Source organism: Haliotis asinina, chromosome 12 (genome assembly GCF_037392515.1).
Source record: "Haliotis asinina isolate JCU_RB_2024 chromosome 12, JCU_Hal_asi_v2, whole genome shotgun sequence".
Classification (NCBI taxonomy): domain Eukaryota; kingdom Metazoa; phylum Mollusca; class Gastropoda; order Lepetellida; family Haliotidae; genus Haliotis; species Haliotis asinina.
Genome location: NC_090291.1, coordinates 56730407 through 56756126, shown reverse-complemented (window position 1 = coordinate 56756126; position 25720 = coordinate 56730407). Strand labels below are relative to the sequence as shown.

Here is a 25720-nt window from a genome sequence, read left to right as displayed (position 1 = left end):
GACAATGTGATCTGAGATTCTGATTCAGTTTGAAACAGAAATAGATCACGAAGAAGGTGTGTTTACTGTTGAATGTCGTACTAAGAACACAGCGTGACTTTACGCAATTGTGAAAGGATGGAGTGTACGAACAAATCAGCGATCCTGGTCGTGCGTCCGGTAAGCGCCACTTAGGACAGGTAGGAGTCGCTGAAGACAATTATGGGGTCTTGAGGAAACAAACACAATAACAAAAGTGCCTGAAAGACATGTCATTGTACACATTCGCTAGGGAAAAAACCATTGTACATGTTGGGCAGTAAAGATAGATTTATACAATTTAACCAGCAGAGGCACTATTGACAAACTGACTTGTTCAAACGCCATGGCACAGTCCTACGCTACACTTGGGACCATTTGGGACGCCATTACACAAGTGGAGGCACTATGAAACATATTAACTAGGGAACCTCAGGTTGGTGCAAATGGCACAACTCAGATTTGACAGGACTGACATGCTTCCGACACCGGCAAAATTATAAAGGTCAAGATCTCTCATTACCAGTTTGATTAAAATACTCGACCTTGATCTGAACGTGCTGTCAGAGTTTTTAAATATTAAATGCATGTACTAATAAATGTTTCTTTCAAGATCACACGAACAAAGGAATATTGCTGTGTCCAAATTATATCAGGACAGACCGACAGTGATCTTTTGACTTTGTCCCATGTGTGGCTCCGAACCCGGCCATTGGGTACAACGGGGGCCATCATAGCGCATATCCTGAAATGAGGTAGAACAGTGATATGAGTGACGTCTACTGCGGGAATGTTAAACGTTGCTGAATACGTCGTGGCCGAGCCCATCTGGACAAAACCGTTACTATGCTTTCTTGTAGCCTCTTATCTTTTAGTGTGGGAAACATGTTGGATGTCTGACCTTCTTGCAAACAAAGACGTTCTGAATTTATACCTTTGACCAACCCGTGATGTTAGTTCATGCCAGCTCCAACACACGTAGGCGATTGAAATGTAAGACAACTTGTTGACAAAATGGGAACGTAATTGTAAACCTACTCACAGTTACACGTGTCTGTGTTGTAGCTGTTGTAGTTGCTTGTTTCAGGTTGAAGGTCCTGTGCCTCGTCTACATCCTGCCTCTGACAACATGCCAGGAGGAACACGGTAAGTATTTAGAGCTGTTTGGAACCATTGCAGACTACATTACGTCCATCACAGAAACTGCAAATGAAAACAATGACCAGGCTATTAAACTAAGTGGATGTCAAGTCTGGCTCTCATGTGTGTTAGCATTTCCCTCTTATCTTTGAGCAAATACTACCGTGACAGCAAATCACGCCTCTCTACGATGTGAGAATATCTTGCCAGGACAGTAAACCACGATGTAAGAATATCGTGCCATGACAGTAAACCACGATGTAAGAATATCGTGCCATGACAGTAAACCACGATGTGAGAATATCTTGCCATGACAGTAAACCACGATGTAAGAATATCGTGCCATGACAGTAAACCACGATGTGAGAATATCTTGCCATGACAGTAAACCACGATGTGAGAATATCTTTCGGTGACAGTAAAATATGGTCGTCATCTTTGAAAGTGTAATGGCGTCTCTACTGGTGAAATTATATGTTGATGTGTCAATTGGTCAACTTGTATAATGGTTTTTCTACTGGTCCGCTTATCTGATGAGGTCGTGTTCTCCGGGTACTGCCAACTCAGTGAAACACGGCTGTCTTCTCTGTGGATACATCGTGAAGTATAAGTACTTAATGTTGAGCAAATAGCGGCAACAGCTACATGTGCAGAAGGTAGTCGAGTGGGAGCAAATTATCGTGGGTTGGAATCTTAAATTCGCTCTTATATTGTGTGTGGGTGTATCATAATAGGATAAAGTACTCATGTTCTTTGGTTTCAACATAGTGGTGAAGGTTTAACACTTCGGCTATTCTCAAATAACAAGTAGATATGCCGCAAACTATAGTGAAACACTGTAAAACACGGCTTTCAATCTTTAGTCCCCATTGACGCATCTCGTCTCTATATTCGGGCACGCAACAGGTGCTCGAATCACAAAAATATCGAGATCTTTGCAATAGTATATTAGCTTTATACGTTAGGATTCAATCTGAACGAACTCGGCGTAGGAACTGTTTTTTGGAACATCCACAGCTTCACTCTCAAGGGGTGACACTGTCGACGCAAAGAACCTGATCGAAAAACGGACAGCCAACTGTTTTAACGTGCGGTTCAAGCACGTGTGATTGTTTTTTTCAAACCAGAGAGTAGTGGTAATGCTAGGGTCATTGGTCAAATATGAAGTGGAATTAAACACACTGCATACGTTCAGCGAAAAGGTAAACAAATGTTCAACACAATATTTGGTGAAAAAACTGATGTTTGATTGAACCTCACGATCAGGGTTTTAGCATTGCGAGTGTCACCATCATGTATTTTATGTAATGGATGTTCTGAAAACACCGATAAATTTTATACAGATTTCGTTCAAATTTCAAATACAATTCTATTAATCATAACACATAAAACCACTATACAATTGCAAAGTCTACATTCTTATTTTTATATATTAGTCCGAACAATAATTCGAATCCCTGTGGGTCACGCTATGTCCTGGGTGTCGTATAAGAATGCTATCTGTCTGAGAAGTCCTTGGCATATTTGCAGCTCCCTCCCGGCGATTTATAGGACATGCCATTGAACACATTGCACATGAAGTTGAGCATGCGGTTGACCACGTTGCGCATGAAGTCAAGTGTTATGTGGGCTCATGTGAGTATATAAGATTTCAGACTACGGTTGTCTCAACAATTGCAGCAGATGTCTGACAGAGGAACACAGAATCGCATTCTGGAGGTACAGCGAAGTGTGCAACAATGCAATTTATTTACCGTAACGGATCTCAATGGCGATCATTCAGACGGGTAGAAAGTTGTATCTGATACTGTCCAGTATTGTGGTAGTGTCTGCTTGCATCCACTGTACCACCTGTCATTATCACGACAGATGTGCGAGTTGCGGCTACAACAGGTAGAGCTAGATATGTTTACCATAGCCAGTACCATCCCGAAGATCCAGCCTTAAGATATCCACCACAACTTTGATTGTTACGCTTATTCTCCGGCGTGGACTCTATAAATGTAGCTCTCATGAGCGAAACAGCTTCTCCAATCTGAATCAGTCGTGGTTTTTTGGTTTGGAGACACCGTTGCACTGTGATTTAAAGAGTCAGATTATCTCCATACATTGGCATGTGCTGCGATGTACAAACTGAATGTTAAAGTCGTATTTTCACGTTGATACATTTGTAAATATTAAGGATGAAACATATTCCAAACATTTTCCTCACGTATCTGAAGGCCCTGATCCTCATGTACAAAACCCTCCCAGCATCACGTGCCCCATCGTCCCGACGACCATTGCCCCGCCCAGAGCTACCAGTGCTAAGGTCACGTGGCAGGAACCTGCCGGGTAAGTATCCTCCATACCTGATGTAAACGCTTCTGCTGAACACATACACAATTCCATGTAATTGCTCATTGCTTCGATATTCATTTTCGTCAGATAAACTTGCCTTCAAAACCTGGAAATTTGTTGTGTGTGCGTTTTATGAACCTTGAAGCAACGAGAAAATATTTGAAACATCGAGAGAAAAAATCGTAATTTCATGTTTTTGACAGAAACTCCATGTAAAGAGGAAATGCTCGGAGCAACGAGAACACAAGATGAAATAACAAGAAAATATTTGAAATAATGCGAAAATGCTCCCAGTTATATTAACTGGTGACGTTTGTACAGGGCCAGTAGAAGTGGTCCCGCTCCAGGCAGTGTGTTGTCGGAGGGGGAGACATCAGTCAAATATACTGTCACAGAAGGCACTCTTTCAAGCAGCTGCACCGTGAAGATTCATGTTAGTGGTAAGTCTCTTGTAACGCCAGAGTTACTGTGTGGAGTCCCACAGTTAGTATCGCCTCGCCATAGAGTTAATGTGTGTAGACCTACAGTTGGCCCTTGAAGTCATACACTTGGTCTTCCGCAGTCATAGAATTAGTTTCACTTAGGCAGTTAGTTTCGTGAATTGATAAAGTTAGTATCACAGAGTCATACGGTAAATATCGCTTAGACATACAGTTAGTATCACCGAGTCATACAGTAAATATCGCTTAGACATACAGTTAGTTTCGTGAATTAATACAGTTAGTATCGCCACGTTATACAGTTAGTCTCTTGTAGGCATACAGTTAGTATCCCCTGGTCATGCAGGTGGTAGCATGAAGTCATACAGATAGTCGCGTGAAGTCACACAGTTATTCTCGTTTAGACATAAAGTTAGCATCTCGTAGCTGTTTTTTTCCAAGCATACACTTAGTCTCGTGTTGACCTAAAGTTCGTATCGCTTAGTCTTAGATTTGGTATCAAGTAGACCAAGTGTAGAGTCAGACAGTTATTCTCTCCATTTTGCCTCGCGTAGGCATACATTTGGTGTAGCCTAGGCATACAGAGAGTCTCAGCAAGGAATACACAGTTAGTCCTGTTAAGTCATACAGTTATTCTCATGCAGGCATTCAGTACGTCTTGTGTAAACATACAGTTAGTATCGACTACTCATTCTGTTAGTATCGTGAACGCATGCAGCTGGCATACACTTATTCTCGTGTAGACATACAGATAGTATCCCCCAGGTAGTTTTTTTCCGGGCAAAACGTTAGTATTGCCTAGTCATACATCCGGATTCGTGCGGTTATAAAGTTAGTCCCGTCAAGTAGAATAATTATTCTCGTGCAGTCATATAGTTATTTTCGTGTAGGCATACAGTTAATCTCGTGTGGGCATACAGTTAGTATCGTCTAGGTATATAGCTGGCCTCTTTCTGGCATGCATTAAAACCCGTTAAGTCATACAGTTATTCTCGTGCAAGCATACAGTTAATCTGCTAAAGGCAAACAGTTACTGTCGGGTAGCCATACACTTAGTCTCTTCTAGGTGAAAAGGTAGTTCGCCTAGTTATACGGCCGGTGTCGTGCAGACATACAGTTAGTTCCGTGAAGTCATACAGTTATTCTAGAGCAGGCATACACTTAGCCTAGTTGAGTCATATATTTTTAGTGTAGGCATACAGGTAGTCTCCTGTAGGCATACAGTCTCTTGAAGTCATACTCTTAGTCTCTTACGGTATACAGCTAGTCTTGCGAAGTCATACAGTTATTGTTGTACAGACATACAGTTAGTCTCTTGTAGGTATAGCGTTAGTCTCGTGTAGGCATACAGTCTCATGAAATCATACAGTTAGTCACGTGCAGACATACAGATATTGTCTTGTATGGGAACGTTTGTATCACCTAGTCATACAGTTAGTCCCGTGTAGGTCTACAGTTAGTTACGTTCAGGCATAGAGTTGGTATCGTGTATTCGTACTGTAAGTCTCGTGCAGGCAATGTTAGAAGCCTGTTGTGGAAAAGAGCCGTAACCTGTCACATTCACCAAATACAGAGTAACGCCTGTGGGTAGCAACGTTCTGAGTACAAATTGTCAACGTCACTGAAACATCCAAACATCACAACCGATTACAGAGGTAAACGTCAGAGTATATGAATGGAGCTATAAACGTGATGTTAACGGATAATTCGTCACAAAAGAAGTGGTCGACTGCCACCATTCAATAACTTCGCTTGCATGTTAGTGAACAGACAGACTGGATGTCTTCAACATCCTTCTAGAGTGTTTATCTGACACTGTCTGTTTTCTTGACTGGTTCATCAGTTGTTCGATGCCCTCGCCCGCTTCCTCCTGCCAATGTCGCCATGAAGTGTGAAGGGCTGGTGTACGGGGACACATGCAGATACTCCTGCAGTAAGGGCTACGAGATGGTGGGGACAGCCAGCAGCAAGTGCGGCCTCAACGGACGGATGTCAAGCAGTGCTCCAACTTGCAAACGTAAGCATTGTAAAAATATCCGAACTACTCCAAACCAAACGGACGCACGCTCTCACGTGCTCTCTCTCTCTCACACACACACACGCGCGCACACACGAACAGACACAGTTGTATATTGTGTCAGATAAAGAGCAATTATTTCATGTAATTTTAATGGTAAAAAGTGAAAATACACACGTCAGTCGACATAAGGTCTCCAACACAATCGCGGCCTAATTTGTTTTATTGAGGTAGCATATAAGTTTTAAGTCACGTGATATTAAAAATAAGCGTGCAGAAAAAGAAACCGAAAAGAGAATGATAGCGGGATAGACGAAAGGATTTACGCACTAAAAAATAAAATGTTCTCTTTATAAAGATAAAATTATATGAAGGGAACAGATAGGGTTATTTCATATGGGAATTTTACACCATTTTCGCCAAAATTATATTTCTCTAGTTTGAAATGATATTTTGTAGAATATATAAGCTGGTTCATATTTAAATCACTAAGGTCATATGCTGTTTTTTAATGTATTTCTTGGTGACGATAGAAAGGTCTCCAGGGTCTCCCAGCAGAAAATGTTCAATATTTACATTTAGATTACAGCTGGCTTTGCATCGGTACCACTCGACGAAGTTAGAAACATTGTGTTTCATTACTGCAAATGGTACATACAGTATCCGACATTTTTTCCTGGTCCCGATGAGTCTCGGATTGTGCAGAGTCCACTCTACATTGTGATCAGTGATACCTATCTTAATTAATTATTTAATTATCATGAAATTACTTCTTCTTTTAATTTACTTTGCACCACAACTAGTTCACCAGAAGCCTACTTTGTTTCACCGAATAACAAGTGTTGTCACAAGTAGTGTATGTCATCTGTGTGCCCGGCGCAGGCTAGACAACTCTTTCCATTTAAGTTTTTTCTTGAGAGGTCGTATTCACGATTTTCTCTGATATTATTTTAGTGTTTACTCTCTCATCAGGCCCACTTTGTGTTTCACTGAAGCTGAGTTTCAGTTTTGGATTGTCACACAACAATTACTATATAGTGATTTTGTTTTGCTTTATGGTCGCATGGTCAAGGATGGCGGACCTGTTTTGTTGAGCCTTCAGAGTGTGACAGCTGTCATCTCCCCCAAAGTGGAAAGGATTACCATGACTGCCGTCCCGACTGTTCTGACAGGACGCACCAAGGAGAATAATTGCCATGAGTACAATTACCTCACGGACCAGGAGTTTGCAGCTTCTCTCAGGGTGGTCCGCATCGTCAGTAACAGCAGTCCAGATGCACGCCTTCGGATCAGCGCCAGTCTTCGGATAGGCGCCATCCTTTAAGGGAAAAGACCAGCGCAAGGTCTTCTGATCGGTGCCAGCTACCTGAATAGCGTCAGCATGTGGGTCAGATGCCAGATTGAAATTCTTAGGTGCCAGGCACCATTGTCCAGTACTAGACACTGCTCTTCAGGGTCTCCATTTGACACCAGGAGTTTACCTAGCTACAGACACCGTTCGTCCAGGGCCAGTCGTCACCTGCCACCTTTCGACACTTCCCTGGTCACCAGCCGTGGTCATCCAGACTTTGGGAGACTTGACAAAAGCGAGGCCATGTTGAATAGACTGTTTGTGGATTTTCAGAAGCACCTGGACACTGCAACGTGTCTTATATGAAAGAGCCACCAATCTCTCTCATTGTTGTTTCTGGTAATGAGGATGTGGCGTCTCCTCACCATGTTCAATCACCAGAATCCTGGTCATTGCAGATTAACTCCAACTGGAGCCACTTCAGCGGGTTTTAGACTACCCCCTCATAGGAGATCAGTGGACTTTGCAGCGACTGTGGAGAAGAAGTTTGTGGTGTGTACTTTTCCTCATTCTGGTTTCACTCTCTAACTGACAGGTCCGGTGAGGAGGAGAATGCCCGTTGTCGACCCTATATCAGGTTAAGAGAGTTTCAATGCCTCTTAGACCTTCTCACCTCCTCTCAAGATCTGACGTCCTGATAACGGCTTATGCTCAGACCACTTCAGGTTTCTGACTCTATGGGTCAGTCGCAAGGGTCTTTTTGTCTAGAGTCATTGTCCCCACAGTCCTCAACAGTACCTAGAATTGTGGTTCCAACCACTGAATGTCCTAAGTGCTGTCTCCCTCACATCATTCCGAGCCACTCACCGTATTTCCGTGGACGTTTCCTTCCCAGTCCTGGCCTAGACAGCTAATCCAAAATGACTGACGTACTGTCCACTGCCACCAGGCTGACCGGTGCGTGTCTTATTAGGGAGTTATATTTCAAACAAAGGTCTTAAGAGGACATACAAAGTCACACAAGGGTTGGTGGAGAGGTAGACTAATGTGGTGTTCTTAACAGAATCACCTGTGACCGATGCACCGATGTACTGTCCACTGTGTCCTTAAGACTGGCAGGAGCCCGTGGCGAGCCACCTCCTCGTGGTGGGTGCTGGGTAACGCTAAGTGCTCGCTAACCCCCCGTGTGGATCCGGGGCATATTTGGTCCACCAACCCGTTTGCCATGGGGTGCGGCCCTGTGTCGGTGGAGGAGGGGATCCTGGTGGTTGAGACTAGTAGGACTAGTGTTCCTATTGGTCAACACACCACTTTGGCCCTGACTTCACCTAGACGGGTGGTTGAATGGGTCCGGTTCAACCAATCGGCTGGTCATGTCAAGCTTAAGCCCTGTGCATGGATTTTATGCAAATGCACAAAATTTGATTTGGAATTGTTTGGATTTGGTCTTGGCGAACTTGGTTCACAACATATAATTTGACTTGAATTTTGTTTACATGAACACTGCCTAGAATTTTATGCCCAGAAGGCGGTGGTTCATGGGCCAATGTAGTTATTCCTCTGGATTAACTGGAGTATACCATTCCTGTAACCCTCTGGTGTCAGTTTGCAGGAAGTCCGCTTACGTATGACAGGGAACGGGTTTGCTGAACCAATATACATTTCAACGTGGGTAAACACAATACAAAAACACACAAAAACACCTACACCAAAACAAAACAAAACAAAACAAACAACAAAACAAAAACAACTACCCCCCAAACCCCCTCCCCCCCAAAAAAAACAAACAAAAAAAACAACAAAAAAACAACAAAAAGAAACACAAACAAACAAAAAACAAAACCCTAAAAACAAAACAAAACGAAACAAAACGTCAACTTTCAGAATCTAATTATGAACTTGATTCTGATGAAGATGAAATCATTACCAAATTGTTGTATTCCACAGTGGGATACTTGGTCACGCTTTCTTGTGCTGGAAGCAAAGGGTGGGCGTGCCCTTTCTTCCTATTCACCATTTCTTTTGGAAAAAGGGTCTACAAGGTAAAGCCGGTGTCTTGAAAGACGTTACAAAATTACGCTCTGGAGGTCTTTTGGTTGAATGTGCCAGGAAATCACAGGTCATTAATCTTATGACTTCAGCCAAATTAGCAGACATTCCAATCACCTGTTCTGCACATAAAACCCTTAGTTTCTCTAAGGGTCTCATCCGTGATAGAGACTGAAGCCTCGCCGATGAATCTATTGAAGGAGTCGTATCAGAGCTTAGAAGTCAAAGACTCATTGATGCCAAGCGGTTTACTTATGGAAATGATGGCCGTGTTTTTTCCGTCAAAAATACATACCTTTTGACTTTTGACACGCCAGTACTGACGAGTTCTATTAAGGTTGGATTTGTTTCTATGCCTGTGGATCTTTTTATCCCAAGCCCTACTCGCTGTTTCAATTGCCAGAAGTTTGGTCATGGGCAAAATTCTTGTTACAATAAATTGACATGTTTCAGATGTGGAGAATCTGATCATGATGAGAAGATGTGCACGAACACCATGAAGTGCTTACATTGCAAAGGCGATCACATCCCTTTCTGAAACAGCCATCATTAAAACTAACAGGAACAACATTTTCTACACAAACAGAATCCTATCAAATCAAATTGTCAAAGTGTACCAAAGTAGCTATTCAGTCAGATAGATTGCCGAAGGCACTAAAAGACACTGTGCTACTTCACAATAAATATGGACTGTTTGAAGATATGGAGACTGAAGTTTCCACTCTTCTGAGCGCTGATGGCCATTCAAGTGGTCACGCACCGAAAATACGAAAAATATCCTTAGATGTTTAAACCACCATGGGTTATTCACCTAATCTATTACAATGGAATTGCAGAGGACTTAAAAATAACTTAAATGAAGTACAGTTGTTGGTTCAAGACTTTGAACCATCAGCACTATGTCTCCAAGAGACATATCTCAAACATACCGATGCATTTGATTTAAGGCAGTATTGTTCTTAACATTCATTTTCTCCTCCAGGGGATAAAGCGACTGGAGGTTCAACTGTATTAGTTAGACAGGATATCATTCGTAGCGCTGTTCACCTGAATACAAGTCTCCAAGCCTTAGCTATTCGCCTCAGCTTGCACATTACGATCACTCTATGCTCTTTGTACATTCCACCCTCGTCTGCTCTTCGAGAAACTGATCTTCAGAATCTATATGATCAGTTACCAAAGCCCTGTATTATCAAGAGCGATTTGAACGCGCCCAACCCTCCATAGGGAAGTACAAGTACAAACAATAAAGGCAAGGTTATTGAGAATTTTATATCTGATAATAGCTTATGTGTTTTAATGACGAATCAAACACCTATTTACATCCTGGTATAGGATCTATTCTGCACTTGATCTGTCCCTCGATGATTCGAATGTCTGCAACGAATTTAACTGGTCTGTTCATGACCTCTGAGGAAGTGACCACTTCCCAACTGTCCTAAAAGCTATCAAACCGGGCGATGACCCACCTTCATCACGGTGGAATTTTAAATTGGCAAATTGGTCTTTGTATGAAAAATTGTGTACGGAAAAAATAATACCGGAAAATTTTATCAATATATTAGACCCGATAGAGTTGTTTTCTGCTTAGTTAAATGAAATTGCCGACCAGTCTGTTTCTAAGTTCTCTGCAGTTCCTCACATTCGTAAACAGTGGTTCAATAACGATTGTAAACCAAAAGTTGCTGTGTTCTGTAATCTGATTGGTTGAAAAACATGATTAAATGGTATTAGATTCCCGGAAACTGAAAGACTATTCACCGCGTATTGACACGTAAACAATTGTTTTGTTGTGTCATCAACAGTGGTGACGTCATTCAAATCATATTGTGACGTAAAGTTAGAATGACGTCACAAATGAGCAACTCCAGATGCTACCATGAGAACCAGCTGAAACGGCCAGCTGATGACACTTCACTGCTGTGTCCGTATTCCAAATGCATTCCCGTGCTTCAAATACTCAATAACACCCGGAAATTGGCCAACACATGATGTTTATCTCCTAAATGTAAACAGGCTTTCAAACAAATATTGCACGAAGAGATGTTGCGGTTGTACTTGGGTCCACTTATTCCCGCATTCGGAATTATTACATTATTCTTAGTTAAGCAAAACTGTAAGAACGTTTAAAATTACTGACAAGTTGAACATGATTTCACTGGATGTTTCTTCATCGTCACTGGAATGTTCCTGCAGGTTTAATATCGGTTTGTGCTGGTACAGTCTACATGTACAAACTGAGAACGTTCAAATAAGATTTGAGCAAAATAAGCCCCAGTACCCAATTGTGCGGCCCGGGATGTACTTTCTGTTGACGGGGGAGCATGTAGCAGGACGTGGAGTCATCCCACAGATGACATCCTTACCTTGTCAGCTTGCTGACGGGGTTAACCTCTTTGGTCATGTGGACAAGGCGTCTGTCTTCGTATCAGAAGGTCCGTCGTTCAACTCCCAGCCCGGGACTCGGAAAAGTTTGTGGCCGCTACAGTAGCAAAAATGAAATGAGCAATAGTTTTATTGGTGATGGTTTCAATAACTTTCATACATCCATACTATCTCCTAGACATACGGAAGCTAGTGACCACCAGCTTTCCCACATCCATACTATCTCCTAGACATACGGAAGCTAGTGACCACCAGCTTTCCCACATCCATACTATCTCCTAGACATACGGAAGCTAGTGACCACCAGCTTTCCCACATCCATACTATCTCCTAGACATACGGAAGCTAGTGACCACCAGCTTTCCCACATCCATACTATCTCCTAGACATACGGAAGCTAGTGACCACCAGCTTTCCCACATCCATACTATCTCCTAGACATACGGAAGCTAGTGACCACCAGCTTTCCCTAGTAGATGTGGCGATGTCGCAAACCAAAAGAGACATCTGTGTATAATTGTGCATCCAACGGGGAATTGGATGTTCAGTCTGCTATTGACACAGTATATATACATAGAATATGTGAGAACTGTTGAAGAAGGAAAGGTGCACCCATGTTCACAACCCTAATGTTGGGGGTAATGCCACATACGGATCAAAGTCTCTTGCTGAAGACATTCAGGAAGCAATTGCAAATGCAATCATGACTAAAATAATAAGAATTTTAACGGATGCTTATTGTGGTGATTTTGAAAGATGAAGCAGAGACATTTCAGTGACAGGAATGCTCATTGTTCTTGTCAAATATGTTGACAATGATTTTAAAGTGAGATCCCACTTCCCGGAACATTTTGTCGAGAAGTGTGCAGATCCTATAATCCAGCCCACAGACTTGCATAATGCACAAGCCAAACTGCTTCCAAAATTGACGTCATGCAACATTACAAAACTACTCTCGCAAAACTGTGCTTTATATCAAGTGGTCATCAGAAGGGGTTAGCAGTTGCAGCAAGCCACACATCAAAGTAAGAGAAATGCATGTTCTAAGATGGATCAGCTTCTATAATGTGTAGGAGGTTATCTCATGGAACAGTTTGTATTGTATACTTTTAGTCAACTTATATATCCATGGACCCAAAAGGTACAGGTCTTTTGAAGTCAGTCACTAACTTCAGGTTTGTTACTCTAACCTGAAGTCTTGTGCGTGTAATAACAGTGGTAACTGAGATTAAAATAGTGATGCCAAGGACAGTTTGGATGTTGCATCACCGAAGTCAGTGGTTGCCAGTAGAGTTTAGAAACTTCAGTATCTGAAAGAAAATGATAGGCATTACACCCAAGATGTCCAGTCTCTGTTGACAACAACACTCACCTCTATGGGAATGGAATGGCACACAAGAAATAACAGGAGGCACTTGTAAAATCAACCATGGCAACATTTATTGGGAAACTTAACGTAAGATTTTCCCCTGAAAGTGACTGCATCGTTTGGTGTGTTGGCATTCGATGACTTGTTCCTAAAATATAATCTTCAGAGTCATGATTAGGAGAGACTGGATGAGTTGATCTCTCAAAATGGCAGCCTTAAGAGTGACATCCCCGCAACTAAACAAGAATTTGTTGTCAGACCGCCTCCTGATTCAACAGACGTATGAAAGAGACAATTTCCACAAGTTATTGAGAATCACTGATGGCTGTCACAGGGACCTTTTCCCAAACCTACTTAGACTTGCCTTTTTTGCCTTAGCAGTGCCATTCGAGACATCAATTTGGGAACGTGGTTTCTCAAGTCCGAATATTATAATGAAAACATAACAGCGAAACAGAATGAGTTAGAAGGCACTGAGAGAGTCGATTATGATAAATGTTGAAGGCCCATCTGTTTCAACCTTTGATGCCAGCAAGACACTTGAGGAATTCAAAACCAAAAAGCAAACGAGGATCTTTTAAACAATTTCTTTCAATATGTAACAATCTGAATCAGTTCTAAACTTGACTTTGAGTGGACAGGATGTGGACCAATTTCATCTTGGTGGGTGGGGTGAGGGGTAAAATATCCACCCTCCGAGATTTTCAGTTCTAGAATAGACAGTTTTGTGAACTATTCGTTCCATTTCATTCATTTCAAACTCCAGCACTTTTTAATCTCTTCGACAGTTATTATCTTGAATACTCATTTGTTTTAGTTCTTATCTTCATTTTCAGTTTGTCAAAAATTAATTGATCATGCAAGTGGCTTCCAAGTCTTAAATGGGTGTTTTGTGTTCGTATATTCAGGCATCATATACATGGTAGGTGGGACATTTAATCTGACAGTTAGTTTTGTTCAATGTTGAAAGTCTGCTCTTCAATATAGCTTTAACTTGTAACACTCACCAAATATAGGGGCTGCTGTGAGGGTTGTGGGTAGCAATGTTGTTGAATGTAAGACGCCATGGTCTCTGAAAATCAAGCATTAAGATTCTACTAGGTGGAAACGCCAGAGTATATGAATGGACCTGTAAACATAATGTTATTGTGGAGACATCAGTTGTTTCCTCAAATAGTTAGTTCGTCAGAAGGGGATCGACAGCCATCATCAATAACTTTGCTTGTATGTTGGTGGTCTGACAGAATGCATGCTTGTAGAAACGTTCCAGACTACGTATGTAACACTGTCTATGGTCTGGTGTGTTCCATCAGCGATTCCATGTTCTCGCCCCTCGCCCCCTGCCCATGGCGTCATCCAGTGTGACGGACTGGAGTACGGGGACACGTGCAGATACTCCTGTAGTAAGGGCTACGAAATCGTGGGGACTGCAAGCAGCAAGTGCGGCTTCAATGGACGGATGTCAAGCAGTGCTCCAACTTGCAAACGTAAGTATTGTAACAAAATCTGATGTACTCTGCTGTCTGTGATGTCTGCGCAAAGTGTGCTGACCTGAATGGAATGTGCGTGGTGTTTGCCACCAAACCCACAAAGCCAACTCTGTTTCACCGCCATATCTGTCGTCGCTGTATACGTCCTTACGGTACAGGAACACTGGTTGAAAACAAGCAATAATGAATGTCTCTGAGATCTGAAATTCTGTAGACTACATGTGTGGTGGTGTAAGTACCTGCACAAAATGTTCTGGTGGCACTGATCTACTGCAGAACGCTCACTCTAAATGGAGAGAACTGTCTGTGGGTTCGTCTGCCAACAGTTGCATTCCTGTTAACTTATCCAAGTTCTGCCGACATGTATGTGATTGCAAAATATCAAAAACATGTAAAACTGTCATACATTTGGTAATGATTACTTTCACCATGTTATCCTATACTGTGAACTTACCTACTGTCACAGAGAGAGAGAGAGAGAGAGAGAGAGAGAGAGAGAGAGAGAGAGAGAGAGCAATGCATTCCTCTGAACTCTAATTGTTGTTTGTTTTGAACATTCAAGAGAAAAGGATTGGGTAGATGTTATGCAACTTGTAATAGCAACTCATAGCTTATATTCATATCAGTAACACTGCGTAAGTAAGTCATCGTGGCAGTTCTCTACACAGTATATAATCCACACTCAAATAGAGCTTTCACTAACAGGTCATCAGACGTACGAAGATTACAGTTACTTTTATGGTTAGGCCATTTGCAATCTTTTGTAAAAGTTAATTCCAAATGTTTCTGATTATTCACTGATTTGACACGAACCCCGTTAAAATAGAGATTAGGGTCGAATGGTGTTGAGCTTTACTTCAAATCGGCATTATTCCAGCCATATAGTGACCAGATCAAGTTTGCATGTAATACTGTTTTAAGTCCATGGTCCAGAGGTTTTGTTTCAATCTTTGTATGTATAATATACATATATGCGCTCGAGTGTATTGGGTATTCTGTTGTCAAGTATGTACTTACACAACCATGGTGTTTTGATAATCGTCGGACCCATCTGGAGGAAATATAGACATTCATTCATTCATTATATAGTGTCACCTAGTCATGCAGTAACTGTCAAGTAATTCGCCTCGTGGTTAGCCAGGGGTAGCCTCGTGAAGCCACTCAGATTCTATTTCTACAATTACACCTACTGACCGTACTGTGATGATAAATCAAAATATTGTCGAGAGCAACGATGAGGGATTCTTCGCTTTTAGGTAATTTAACTATTTGTGTTTCTTTTTAAACACCCCCGGCATGTCTTCACCCAACTTAATATCGATCTCACTACACTTCTTGGCCGTGTGATTAACTCTGTCCTCAACGCAGCATCGGCAAAATTACACCAGTCGCTCGCTTGGACAGTAAACAGTCATAGACACCAACCTCTCCACAGACACACCTCTTAACTCTATCATTAAGGCAAACGGCAGTGAGCTCACTGCAAAACAACAGCAGCCTAAAAGTGTGGTCTACAATATCAGCCGTGACTGTGGGATTGGGACTTGGAGTTAGTGAAAGATGTTTTAGTTCAGCTAGCATATCTCAACTGCAACCAACAGTCACAAAAAGATATGTATCTCATCAACAAACGGTGATAGTTTTAACATGCGCCTTAACATAAAAATGATTACCGTTTGAGATAAATATTATCAACTTTCATTGCCCACCGGAAAGAACTAATGAAGACAGCAACTTTAGTGAGCGAAATGGAACTTAAATTATCCTACCGTTGTACTATGTTTCTACAATTCATAGATATAATGGGTGGTGGCAGCATACGAGCATACACACGTGTAAGAGCTGTTGGTGTTGAAGCGTATTTCCAGAGCTTCCCCAGAAATGTGGCAGTCACTGGACGTGTAGCTTCGGAGATAATTGCTTTGGAAATTGAAATTTTAGAATTAAGTTTTAATTGTCGGCCCTTTGCTATGGGGCCTAGAGCTTTTAGGTTTTTGCAGAAATATCATATTGCTACAACTCCACATGAGTTTTGACAGATTCTGCCCAAAGGTGCTTTTGTACGTGTGGTACAAAATACGGCGGAATAATAAATAATAAAAACACGATGACTAACAGCAGGTCCTCTGCCTTGTGGCAAGAAGCCCTAATAATGTCCCCGTGCTGCCGCCCACAAGTACCGCACAAATGATTATCAGCCATAGGCAGGGCATCGACGTCTCAAATGGATGTTCGTGTTCGTATAGTCTTGTATCACATACATGATTGATGGGACATTCAGTCTAGCAGTCTAGCGTGGTAAATGTAAACTTGCCACATTAACCAAATATAAGGACCGGTGTGAGGGTTGATGATAGCAAAGTTGTTAAGCAAGACGTCCACGTCACTGTATATCCAAACAGATTCCACCAAAGACTAACGTCAGAGTATGTCATTGGACCTATAAACGTGATGTTATTGGTGGTGACATCAAGTGTTCCCGCAAATGATAAGCTAGTAAAGAAAGGGTGGTTGCCACATTTTGTACCTTCGCTTGTATGTTGCTGGACAGAATGCATGTCTCTGAAAATGTTCCGGATTACTTACCTAATACTATCTATGGTCTGGTCTGTTCCATCAGCGATTCCATGTTCTCGCCCGGCTCCCCCCGCCCACGGCGCCATCCAGTGTGACGGACTGGAGTACGGGGACACGTGCAGATACTCCTGCAGTAACGGCTACGAGATGGTGGGGACTGCAAGTAGCAAATGCGGCTTCAATGGACGGATGTCAAGCAGTGCTCCAACTTGCAAACGTAAGCATCGTAAAAAATATTCGAACTACTCCAAACCAAACGCAGGCACACACACGCGAACACACGCGAACACACACGTATGCGCACATATACACGTACGTGTCTAGACAGCGATAGGCAAGATAAGATTCACTGTAAACACGCACATAAGTAAAACTGTCCAAAATAGAATTGCTTGCGTCTTGTAATTCGTGTTACCAATGTAAATTCAGCATATTTGCGTCTTATGAATATCAGTTGCCTTCACTAATCTCTAGAAGTGACAAGTTGGTTGATCATTTTCTGAATTACCTACAAATACCAACGTCGGACCTTGCATATCCTACTACTACTCGTAGATGGACTGTATGTAGCATAGCATTCATATTCACTGTTGTTCTACATTCACAATATGTTGATGAAATGGAGCAAAATCATGGCTTCTTTCATTTTTATAACCTCAAAGTTTATGAAAATACTTCGTGTTCTTTTCAAAAACATATCATTGTTACATATGTGTCTTATACATCAGTGAGATAACGGGTGGAACTTTTGGTAAATACAAACAAATCTGAAAATGCATCCAGAACTAAATTGTGGCTGTAAGATAAAAAAGGTACTTGTAGGTAACAAATTTCTCATTTTCGTGTTTTTCATAAATGTTTATATATGTCAAATTAAATGGTTTGGTAAAACATCGAAAAGTTTGGAAATTCTGCGTAAACGAGCTACCTACGAGCGTACCTTTAACACCTGTAATTACTAAACCCACGCAAATAACTTTGACTGCGGTCACAATTCCAGTGTGTTCGTTAGTGCACCCGTGACAGCATTAAACATGACATACGACTTCACACACACGGATTTATGTAACGGAATATTACCAACAAACGCATATCATCTACGAATATACCCTTTATCGTATCACATCATGCAAACTGTTACTTTATCACCAAGATCAACCGGTTTTCTGTCACATCAATCAAATCTGCAAAGAATCTGCAAAGTTGTGTTTGACGTTGCATGTGGCCTTTAACGCTCGGTTATGTAGCCCTCTGAAATTCCAAAGAACCGTTTCAATCTTTTAAGAGGCAGTACTGCGTACCTAATCAGTTTTATGATCTGCACCAATTTTCGTCTGTATAATTCATGTTATAGCAGCGTATTGTGTTCTCTATTTGAGGACCCGTGAAGGTCCCGGGGTAGAATAGGCCTTCAGTAACCCATGCTTGCCATATAAAGGCGACTATGCTTGTCGGGAGAGGCGACTAACGGGTTCGAGTGGTCAGGCTCGCTGACTTGGTTGACACATGTCATCGGTTCCCAGTTGTGTAGATTGATGCTCATGTTGTTGATCACTGGATTATCTGGTCCTGACTCGATTATTTACAGACCGCCGCCATATAGCTGGAATATTGCTGAGTGCGGCGTAGAACTAAACTCACTCACTCACTCTCTATTTCAGTACATCCTCGCGCAACAACCTGGGAAATCACCATGTATTACTAACTGGGAAATCACCATGTATTACTAACTGGGAAATCACCATGTATTACTAACTGGAACAACCATGTCGTTTTCACTTGCAGTCTGAAGACTTTTTATTACAAAAATTAAGGCCTCACTAAAACTATAGTTGACTATTTGTAACATGTGTCATATGCATCCATCATATCATGACATGGGTTATTTATATAGTGTTATATTTTTACAGAACACACTTTCTAATACACAAGATGCTGTCTGTCTGGTCTCTTCTATGATGATTCCAAATAAAACACATGTCACGTGTCAAGCAGGGTAGCTAACTCCACCAATTTGAATGAGATACCTGTGGATAACATTTTTCGGAGTTAAAATTTACCTGCTAATGCAAATTCTTTTGTGTGATATCTTCGTAAAAACAGGACAGAAAAGGTTCAGATGTGACACATGTATATCTTGTGGCCATTGGCATTTGACCTTTGGATATAATTCAGTAATGTGTTCGTCTGTGGAAACGACAACATATTTAATAGCATTTTCTTTGCCAAATCAAAGTCATATTTTTTTACTATTACTTGTGACAAAAATCACGTAACGCCATTACGTCTTAGTACTTTCCATATTAATACTGTAAATAGATAAAAAATATTACACAGCTAAGTTACGAATTAAGACCTAGACAAAGTCATGTCAGGGTATTTATTCGCGAGATGTTTTGGCAATCAGATTAATGAACTTATGTCGATCCAGTTTGAGTAGTATTCAACGAAACATTTGTAAAATTTAAGCCAAAATGAATAAAAATGGCCCATTTATGTTTTTGGTCTCCTATCATCCTATTTTGTTTATTAAAAATATGGCCCGAAGAAATGAAAGAAAAAGAACGCAATTTTAGAAGAATTTCAGGTTGTTATGTCAATGTTAAACATTTCACATGTCAGTGAATAAGAGTTCGCCCCTACACAACAGACTGTGTTGCTTTGTTGAGTTTTAAGTTGTTTCAAAGGCATTTAGAAGTTGGAAGAATCAAACTAAAAGTGCATTATGGTTCTTTATTATACAAGGTCACAACGTTTCGAGACAGATTCTAGTCTCTTCTTCAGGTGAGGTGAGGATGAAACTAAGGGGTTGTAGTATATATACACATAACAGTAGACCAATAACAAAGGGTAACAAGATATACAGGTTTCTATTAATTGATGTACAGGCTTCGATTGATTGATGTACAGGCTTCAACTTATGTACAGGCTTCAACTGATTGGTGTGCAGGCTTGTGTTGATTAGGTTAACGGGTTACAGGTAAAGATGCTTGGATAAAGATTAGTCACAGAGGATAAGGTGGTTCCGTGCATTGGGTAAGTAAACACCTCCGTCTTTGTTGATTGAGGGATTGTTCCGCTTGATTGCAATGGCTTCTAGGAGCTTCCGTTTTTTGAAGTCACTGGCGTTCCTAACTAATGTCCTGGTGTTGTCCCAAACAATCTTGTGATTGGGGTTGTGCATGATGTGTTCACATACAGCAGACTTCCGATCAAAATTTTGAACTGATGTTTTGTGTTCTTTTAACCTGATAGTCAGTGGTCGACCAGTTTCACCAATATATGTCTCTTTGCAACTACATTGGATCTGGTAGATGCAACCTGCTGGATTGTTGCATTTAGGTGTTGTTGGCCCGCGTCCATTAGATGATAGTAGCGTTTTCAGGTTGGTGTCGCTACGGAAGGTGACTTCTATTCCTGTTGTTTTCTTGATGAGACGGCTGATGCGATGACTTATCTGGCCATGGTATGGTATGTTAATTCTGATGGGGGAAGGTTCTGGTTTAGTTGACTTGGGAGTTTCTTTCAGGGTCTTGGTGATGGTGTTGCTGACTAGATGGGGTGGGTACTCGTTAAGGTCTTGGAAGGTTGATTTCAGGTGTTTTAATTCGCTGTGGAGGCTGTCAGGACTGCAGACTGTTTTTGCTCTTCGTGCCAGGGTAGCTACTATGCCTTTCTTGATCTGGGGATGATGGTTGGACTGTTGATGAATGTACTGATCTGTATATGTTGGTGTACGGTAAACACTGGTGGCTATGGATTGTTGGCGTCGATGGAGAAGAATGTCCAGGAAGGGAAGCTGTTGGTGTGTCTCTTCTTCCATTGTAAACTGAATTCTTGGGTGTTGGGAATTCAAGTGTTGCAGCAGGGCCTCTGGATCTTGGTTGTCGTCCAGGAGGGCTAGGACATCATCTGCTTTGCGGAACCAATGCTTTGGGGTGAATGGTGCAGTTTTCAGGGCAGTTTCGTCAAAGGCAATCATGTATGTTTCTGTCAGTAGTGGTGATAGAGGGGATCCCATTGGCAATCCATGGATCTGTTGGTAGAGCTGGCCATTCCAGTTGAAATATGAAGTCTCAAAGCATTTACTTACGAGATCGACGATGCTTTGGGCTGTGAGTTTGGTGTCTAGGTCTGGTAGAGATATTTCCAGTCTAGTAGATAGGATGTGAATGGTTTCTTTGATGGGTATATTGGTAAATAGGTCTACCACGTCGTAGTTAACTTTTTTGTGTCACTGGTGTTTCTCAGTTGCTGTACGAGGGATGCCGAATCTTTCACAAAGGAGCTGCCAGTTTTTCCCAGTGGGGCTAGGATGCGGGATAGATGTTGGGCCGTGTTGTAGTAGACGGATCCTCTAGAGCACACAAGGATTCTAGTCTTTACAGGGTTCTTATGTATTTTGACGGTGGCACGGGCATATAGCGGATTAGTTCATCACAAAACTAGGGGTCGAGTACATGTCTGTGAAAGGTTCCAGAATACTTATCTAACATTATTTATATTCTGGTCAATCAGCGATTCCATGTTCTCGCCCGGCTCCCCCCGCCCACGGCGCCATCCAGTGTGACAAGCCGGTGTACGGGGACACATGTACATACTCCTGCAGTAAGGGCTACGAGATGGTTGGGGCAGCCAGCAGCAAATGCGGCTTCAATGGACGGATGTCAAGCAGTGCTCCAACTTGCAAACGTAAGTGTCGTTAAACAAACAGCAAACTCGCACGCTCTCATGCACGCACTCGAAGACATTCACGTGCACGCACTCGAAGACATACACGTGCACGCACTCGAAGACATACACGTGCACGCACACGAAGACATACACGTGCACGCACTCGAAGACATACACGTGCACGGACACGATGACATACACACGCACGCACATCGTATATATTCACATGTGTTACGGTTAAAATTTGTCGTGAGATAGGTGTAACAAATCCCCTCAGAACGATATAACACTAACAAGTCCATGATGTTCAATATGTTTGTATTCAGCAAAAACAAAGGCAAGATACAAAGGTTTCACAAGAGAGGCTTCATGTACAATACTACTGAGTCAGTCCGAAAGTAATGAGTCTCAAATATAATGTCAACTCACCGAAGTCTTGGTGTGAGAGTGAGAACAGTTATACAGACTGTTACACAGCAAGCGGTCAGGCAGAGGTTATTGCCATCTCTAGACAACACATCATATGAAAAATGTTATCAGCGTGCATATCCACCTTGTGCACGGACGACTGTTTTGACCTTCCTCCTCATGGTTCTCGTGAGTCTCTGGATTCACCCCAGGGGCAGCTGCTGCTACTCCCGGCGCAAAGCTGGCTCCAAACATGCCTTGTACAGGCGGATCCAGTGCTTGCATTCTACGTCCAGGAACGCACCAGGCAGGATCCAGTGGATTCAGATCCGCGAACAGTACCCAAGTCCAGTTTACAATCATGGGAGAGACAACCCCAGGCCATGACAGATCTGCCATCGTGAGGAACTGATGCTCGTAGGCTCACAGGCACTGTTCTTGGTCCTCCAGACTCGATGGCGCCCGTCTGTGACGTGAAATAAAAAGTGAAACTCATCCGACCAATGCACCTTCCACCATAACGTCAAATTCCTTTGACGTCGGGGTAAACACCACATCAAATGCGCTCTCTTGTGAAAACTGGTCATCCTTGACCATCCTTCATGCCCTCATCGATATGCATTTATGCGGTTTCTTACAGTCCCGTTGCACAGGCGTCTGTTGGCGAGCTTCAGGCGAATCTCACAAGGCTCAGCCCCGATCCTCAAATCAAAAGGTCTTTGGTGGTTGCCCTGAACTTAGTCAGTCCTTAACCGTTGTTGACTTGACGGTGTTTTTGAACACGTCGACTTATGACGATGTGGTGAATGTCAAGCTGTCGCCGGACAGCCATGAATGAATGTGTGCATTCCAGTTGCTTGCCATATTCTTGCTTCTTGTGGTCGGTTTCGTGCTATTGTAACAGATACTGGAAAAATCATTAAACAGTTTGGACGGTGTATACGGTTAGCGGCATTCGGTTAATAGTGGTTCTGGAGAGAATCGTGGGAAGTGCGTTTTAACTGGAAATTGGGAGGTGTATTGACGATTGTCGTAGGTAAACCCATACACAACATTGGAAGTGTATATAGTTCAAATAATAGTAATTGTGTTACAATTAGGTACGCCAGTAACTAATATATGTTAGGGGCTCCTTGATTAAGTTTCATGTGTGTATAGCTTACAGTGAATACGTCACATCAGTGATTTTGTAGAATAACTGAAATTTCTGATTCACTCAGTGGTTTTCCCTGGAATTCCTGGGGATTTAACACAATCCCTGATATGAATATATAACATTCTTAGTGTTTGTTTTGACAGTACTGCTTGGAAATATCGCATATGTATGCCATGACCAAAGATAAACGATATATGGAAGTAAATAATACTCACGATGGTTTTCAAATTGGTCACATGACTACACTTGTTGCGACACAGTATATGTGGGTCATCAGGACTAATCCTTTGTTCTTCTCAGCATAAGGGAAAGAGGAGCATGACGAACTTGGTTGGACGAAAGGGGTTGTTGTAAAGTCAGTTTTGTCGAAGACCTTCTCGTGCACAGTTTGACCTGATCAATATGTAATCCATGACTCAATGTCAATTCAAATGGATCATGCATAATCAGGACCATCCCACTAACAGGACCTCTGACGTCAAAGCGAACAACAGAATACGCTTATCGGTTGTTATATCTTTTTTCTGTTCATTGGCTCACCAGCTACAAAATGACAATGGATCAAGTTCACAGCCAAGATTTAACCGTTATCTATGGTATGCCTCGTCATCCTTAGTCTCAAGAGCGTGCAAACTGCGATTTGAAGGATATGTTTACTGCCTGGTCAGCTGAACAGAAAACAACGGTCTGGACCATGGGCTTGAAGATCGTCTGGTTACAGGAAAACTCCAGTCATCGCAATGGCATCAAGGTGACACCCTTTCCTGCGTTCACTGGCTCTGATGGCGCTGTTTTTGTCTTTACTTATTACAAATGCAGTATTGACAAGCAGTATGGACAAACAAACACTCACAATACGCTATATTCATTTCAGGAAATATGTGTAAAATATGTGGTGATTTTCTAGGATTTTCTTAAATCCCTAGTAATTTCCGCCTGAATAAGTAATATTATAATATGTCTTGTAATATTATAAAATCTCTTGTAGGCAGACATTTAGTCTCGTGTAGTGGGTGGGGTGGACGAGTTGGCTAAAGCGCCAGGCTAGTGATCCAGCGCTGGTGAGACGTCGGGATCGAGTTCACCTGAGACCAGGTGTAAAAACCTTAGAGTCAACTGTGCAGACTCTTTCCGTGCTGTCACAACCCCTAGTGAGCAGTACACAACCCTATGCACTTAAGAGAACCCACAAATCCGTTGGCCACATGAATACGTGCATAGACCCAGTTACGGGTACAGCAACGTGCAGTAAACTTGGGCAGAGTACTGTGACTATATGTCCCAGTCCACCCAGCTGTGAACTGGGTACCTCGTTAGGATGAGAGAGCCACGATAGACTTAGTTTGCCTAGTGGCAGCAAGAGTTGCACACTCCCCAGGAAGTTGAGCCCGATAATACCATGTGACGCTGAGACGGACATCCAATGATCCAAATACCAACGCCTTGAGAAAGCAATAGTTGCATGAATATGTACACTATATAAATATCCTATAATAATAATAATAATAGTGGAACAGTTAGTCTCGTGTAGGCATACCGGTGAGCGTGGTACATGTTGAAGTCTGCTGTGCAATATAGCCGTATATTGTCATATTCACCAAATATAGAGACTGTTTGAGGGCTGTGAGCCTCATAGTATCCAACACTTAACGATTGAATAGTGCTGATACTAACACTGTCTATAATCTGGTCTGGTACATCAGCTGTTCCATGTTCTCGCCCCTCTCCCCCCGCCCACGGCGCCATCCAGTGTGACAAGCCTGTGTACGGGGACACATGTACATACTCCTGCAGTAAGGGCTACGAGATGGTGGGGACAGCCAGCAGCAAGTGCGGCTTCAATGGACGGATGTCAAGCAGTGCTCCAACTTGCAAACGTAAGCATAACAAAAAAAACCACACACACACATGTTTATGTACGTTTTGAAAAAAAATGTTTACCGGAATAAGTTCAAGTACTGTACCTTAATCGTGATATGAATATCCTCATATAGCTGTACCGTGTGGACCTCCAACGCCGATCAACAATGGAAACTTCACTTGCAGCGGAACCACCTATGGAAGTACGTGTCAGTTGATCTGTGATGTGGACTACACGGCGGACAAGACGGCCAGGTCCATCACGTGCCAGGCGGACAGACAGTGGACTCCTACAAGAGGCTGTCTTGGTAATATCTTAATACAGATAGAGGTTTATACATGCGTCTGTATTGGTAATATCAATATTAATAACACCCTTAATACAGACACAGATTCAGACAAGAGACTTTCTTGGTAATATATATAACATTCGTAATACAGATTGAGGTCCATAGAAGAATCTGTCTGGGTATTATCTATAACACTCTTAATACAGATAGAGGTTC

At 42.1% G+C, this 25720-nt stretch overlaps 1 protein-coding gene across 2 annotated transcripts in view; it reads left to right on the top strand.

The window, feature by feature from the left end:
- The first annotated feature begins 884 nt into the window (after nucleotides 1–884).
- The window catches only part of LOC137258144 (uncharacterized), a 50658-nt gene continuing 25822 nt past the window's right edge, over nucleotides 885–25720 (top strand). The window contains exons 1-11 of one of the 2 annotated variants that reach the window (XM_067795711.1): nucleotides 885–1011; nucleotides 1106–1164; nucleotides 2689–2793; nucleotides 3381–3492; nucleotides 3820–3938; nucleotides 5782–5955; nucleotides 14363–14536; nucleotides 17160–17333; nucleotides 21635–21808; nucleotides 25058–25231; nucleotides 25349–25522. In XM_067795711.1, the coding sequence (XP_067651812.1) occupies nucleotides 1010–1011; nucleotides 1106–1164; nucleotides 2689–2793; nucleotides 3381–3492; nucleotides 3820–3938; nucleotides 5782–5955; nucleotides 14363–14536; nucleotides 17160–17333; nucleotides 21635–21808; nucleotides 25058–25231; nucleotides 25349–25522 (1441 nt within the window). In that variant the 5' untranslated portion in view covers nucleotides 885–1009. Of the gene's footprint in view, nucleotides 1012–1083; nucleotides 1165–2688; nucleotides 2794–3380; nucleotides 3493–3819; nucleotides 3939–5781; nucleotides 5956–14362; nucleotides 14537–17159; nucleotides 17334–21634; nucleotides 21809–25057; nucleotides 25232–25348; nucleotides 25523–25720 lie in introns of both variants that reach the window. The other variant, XM_067795710.1, reaches the window with a different exon arrangement.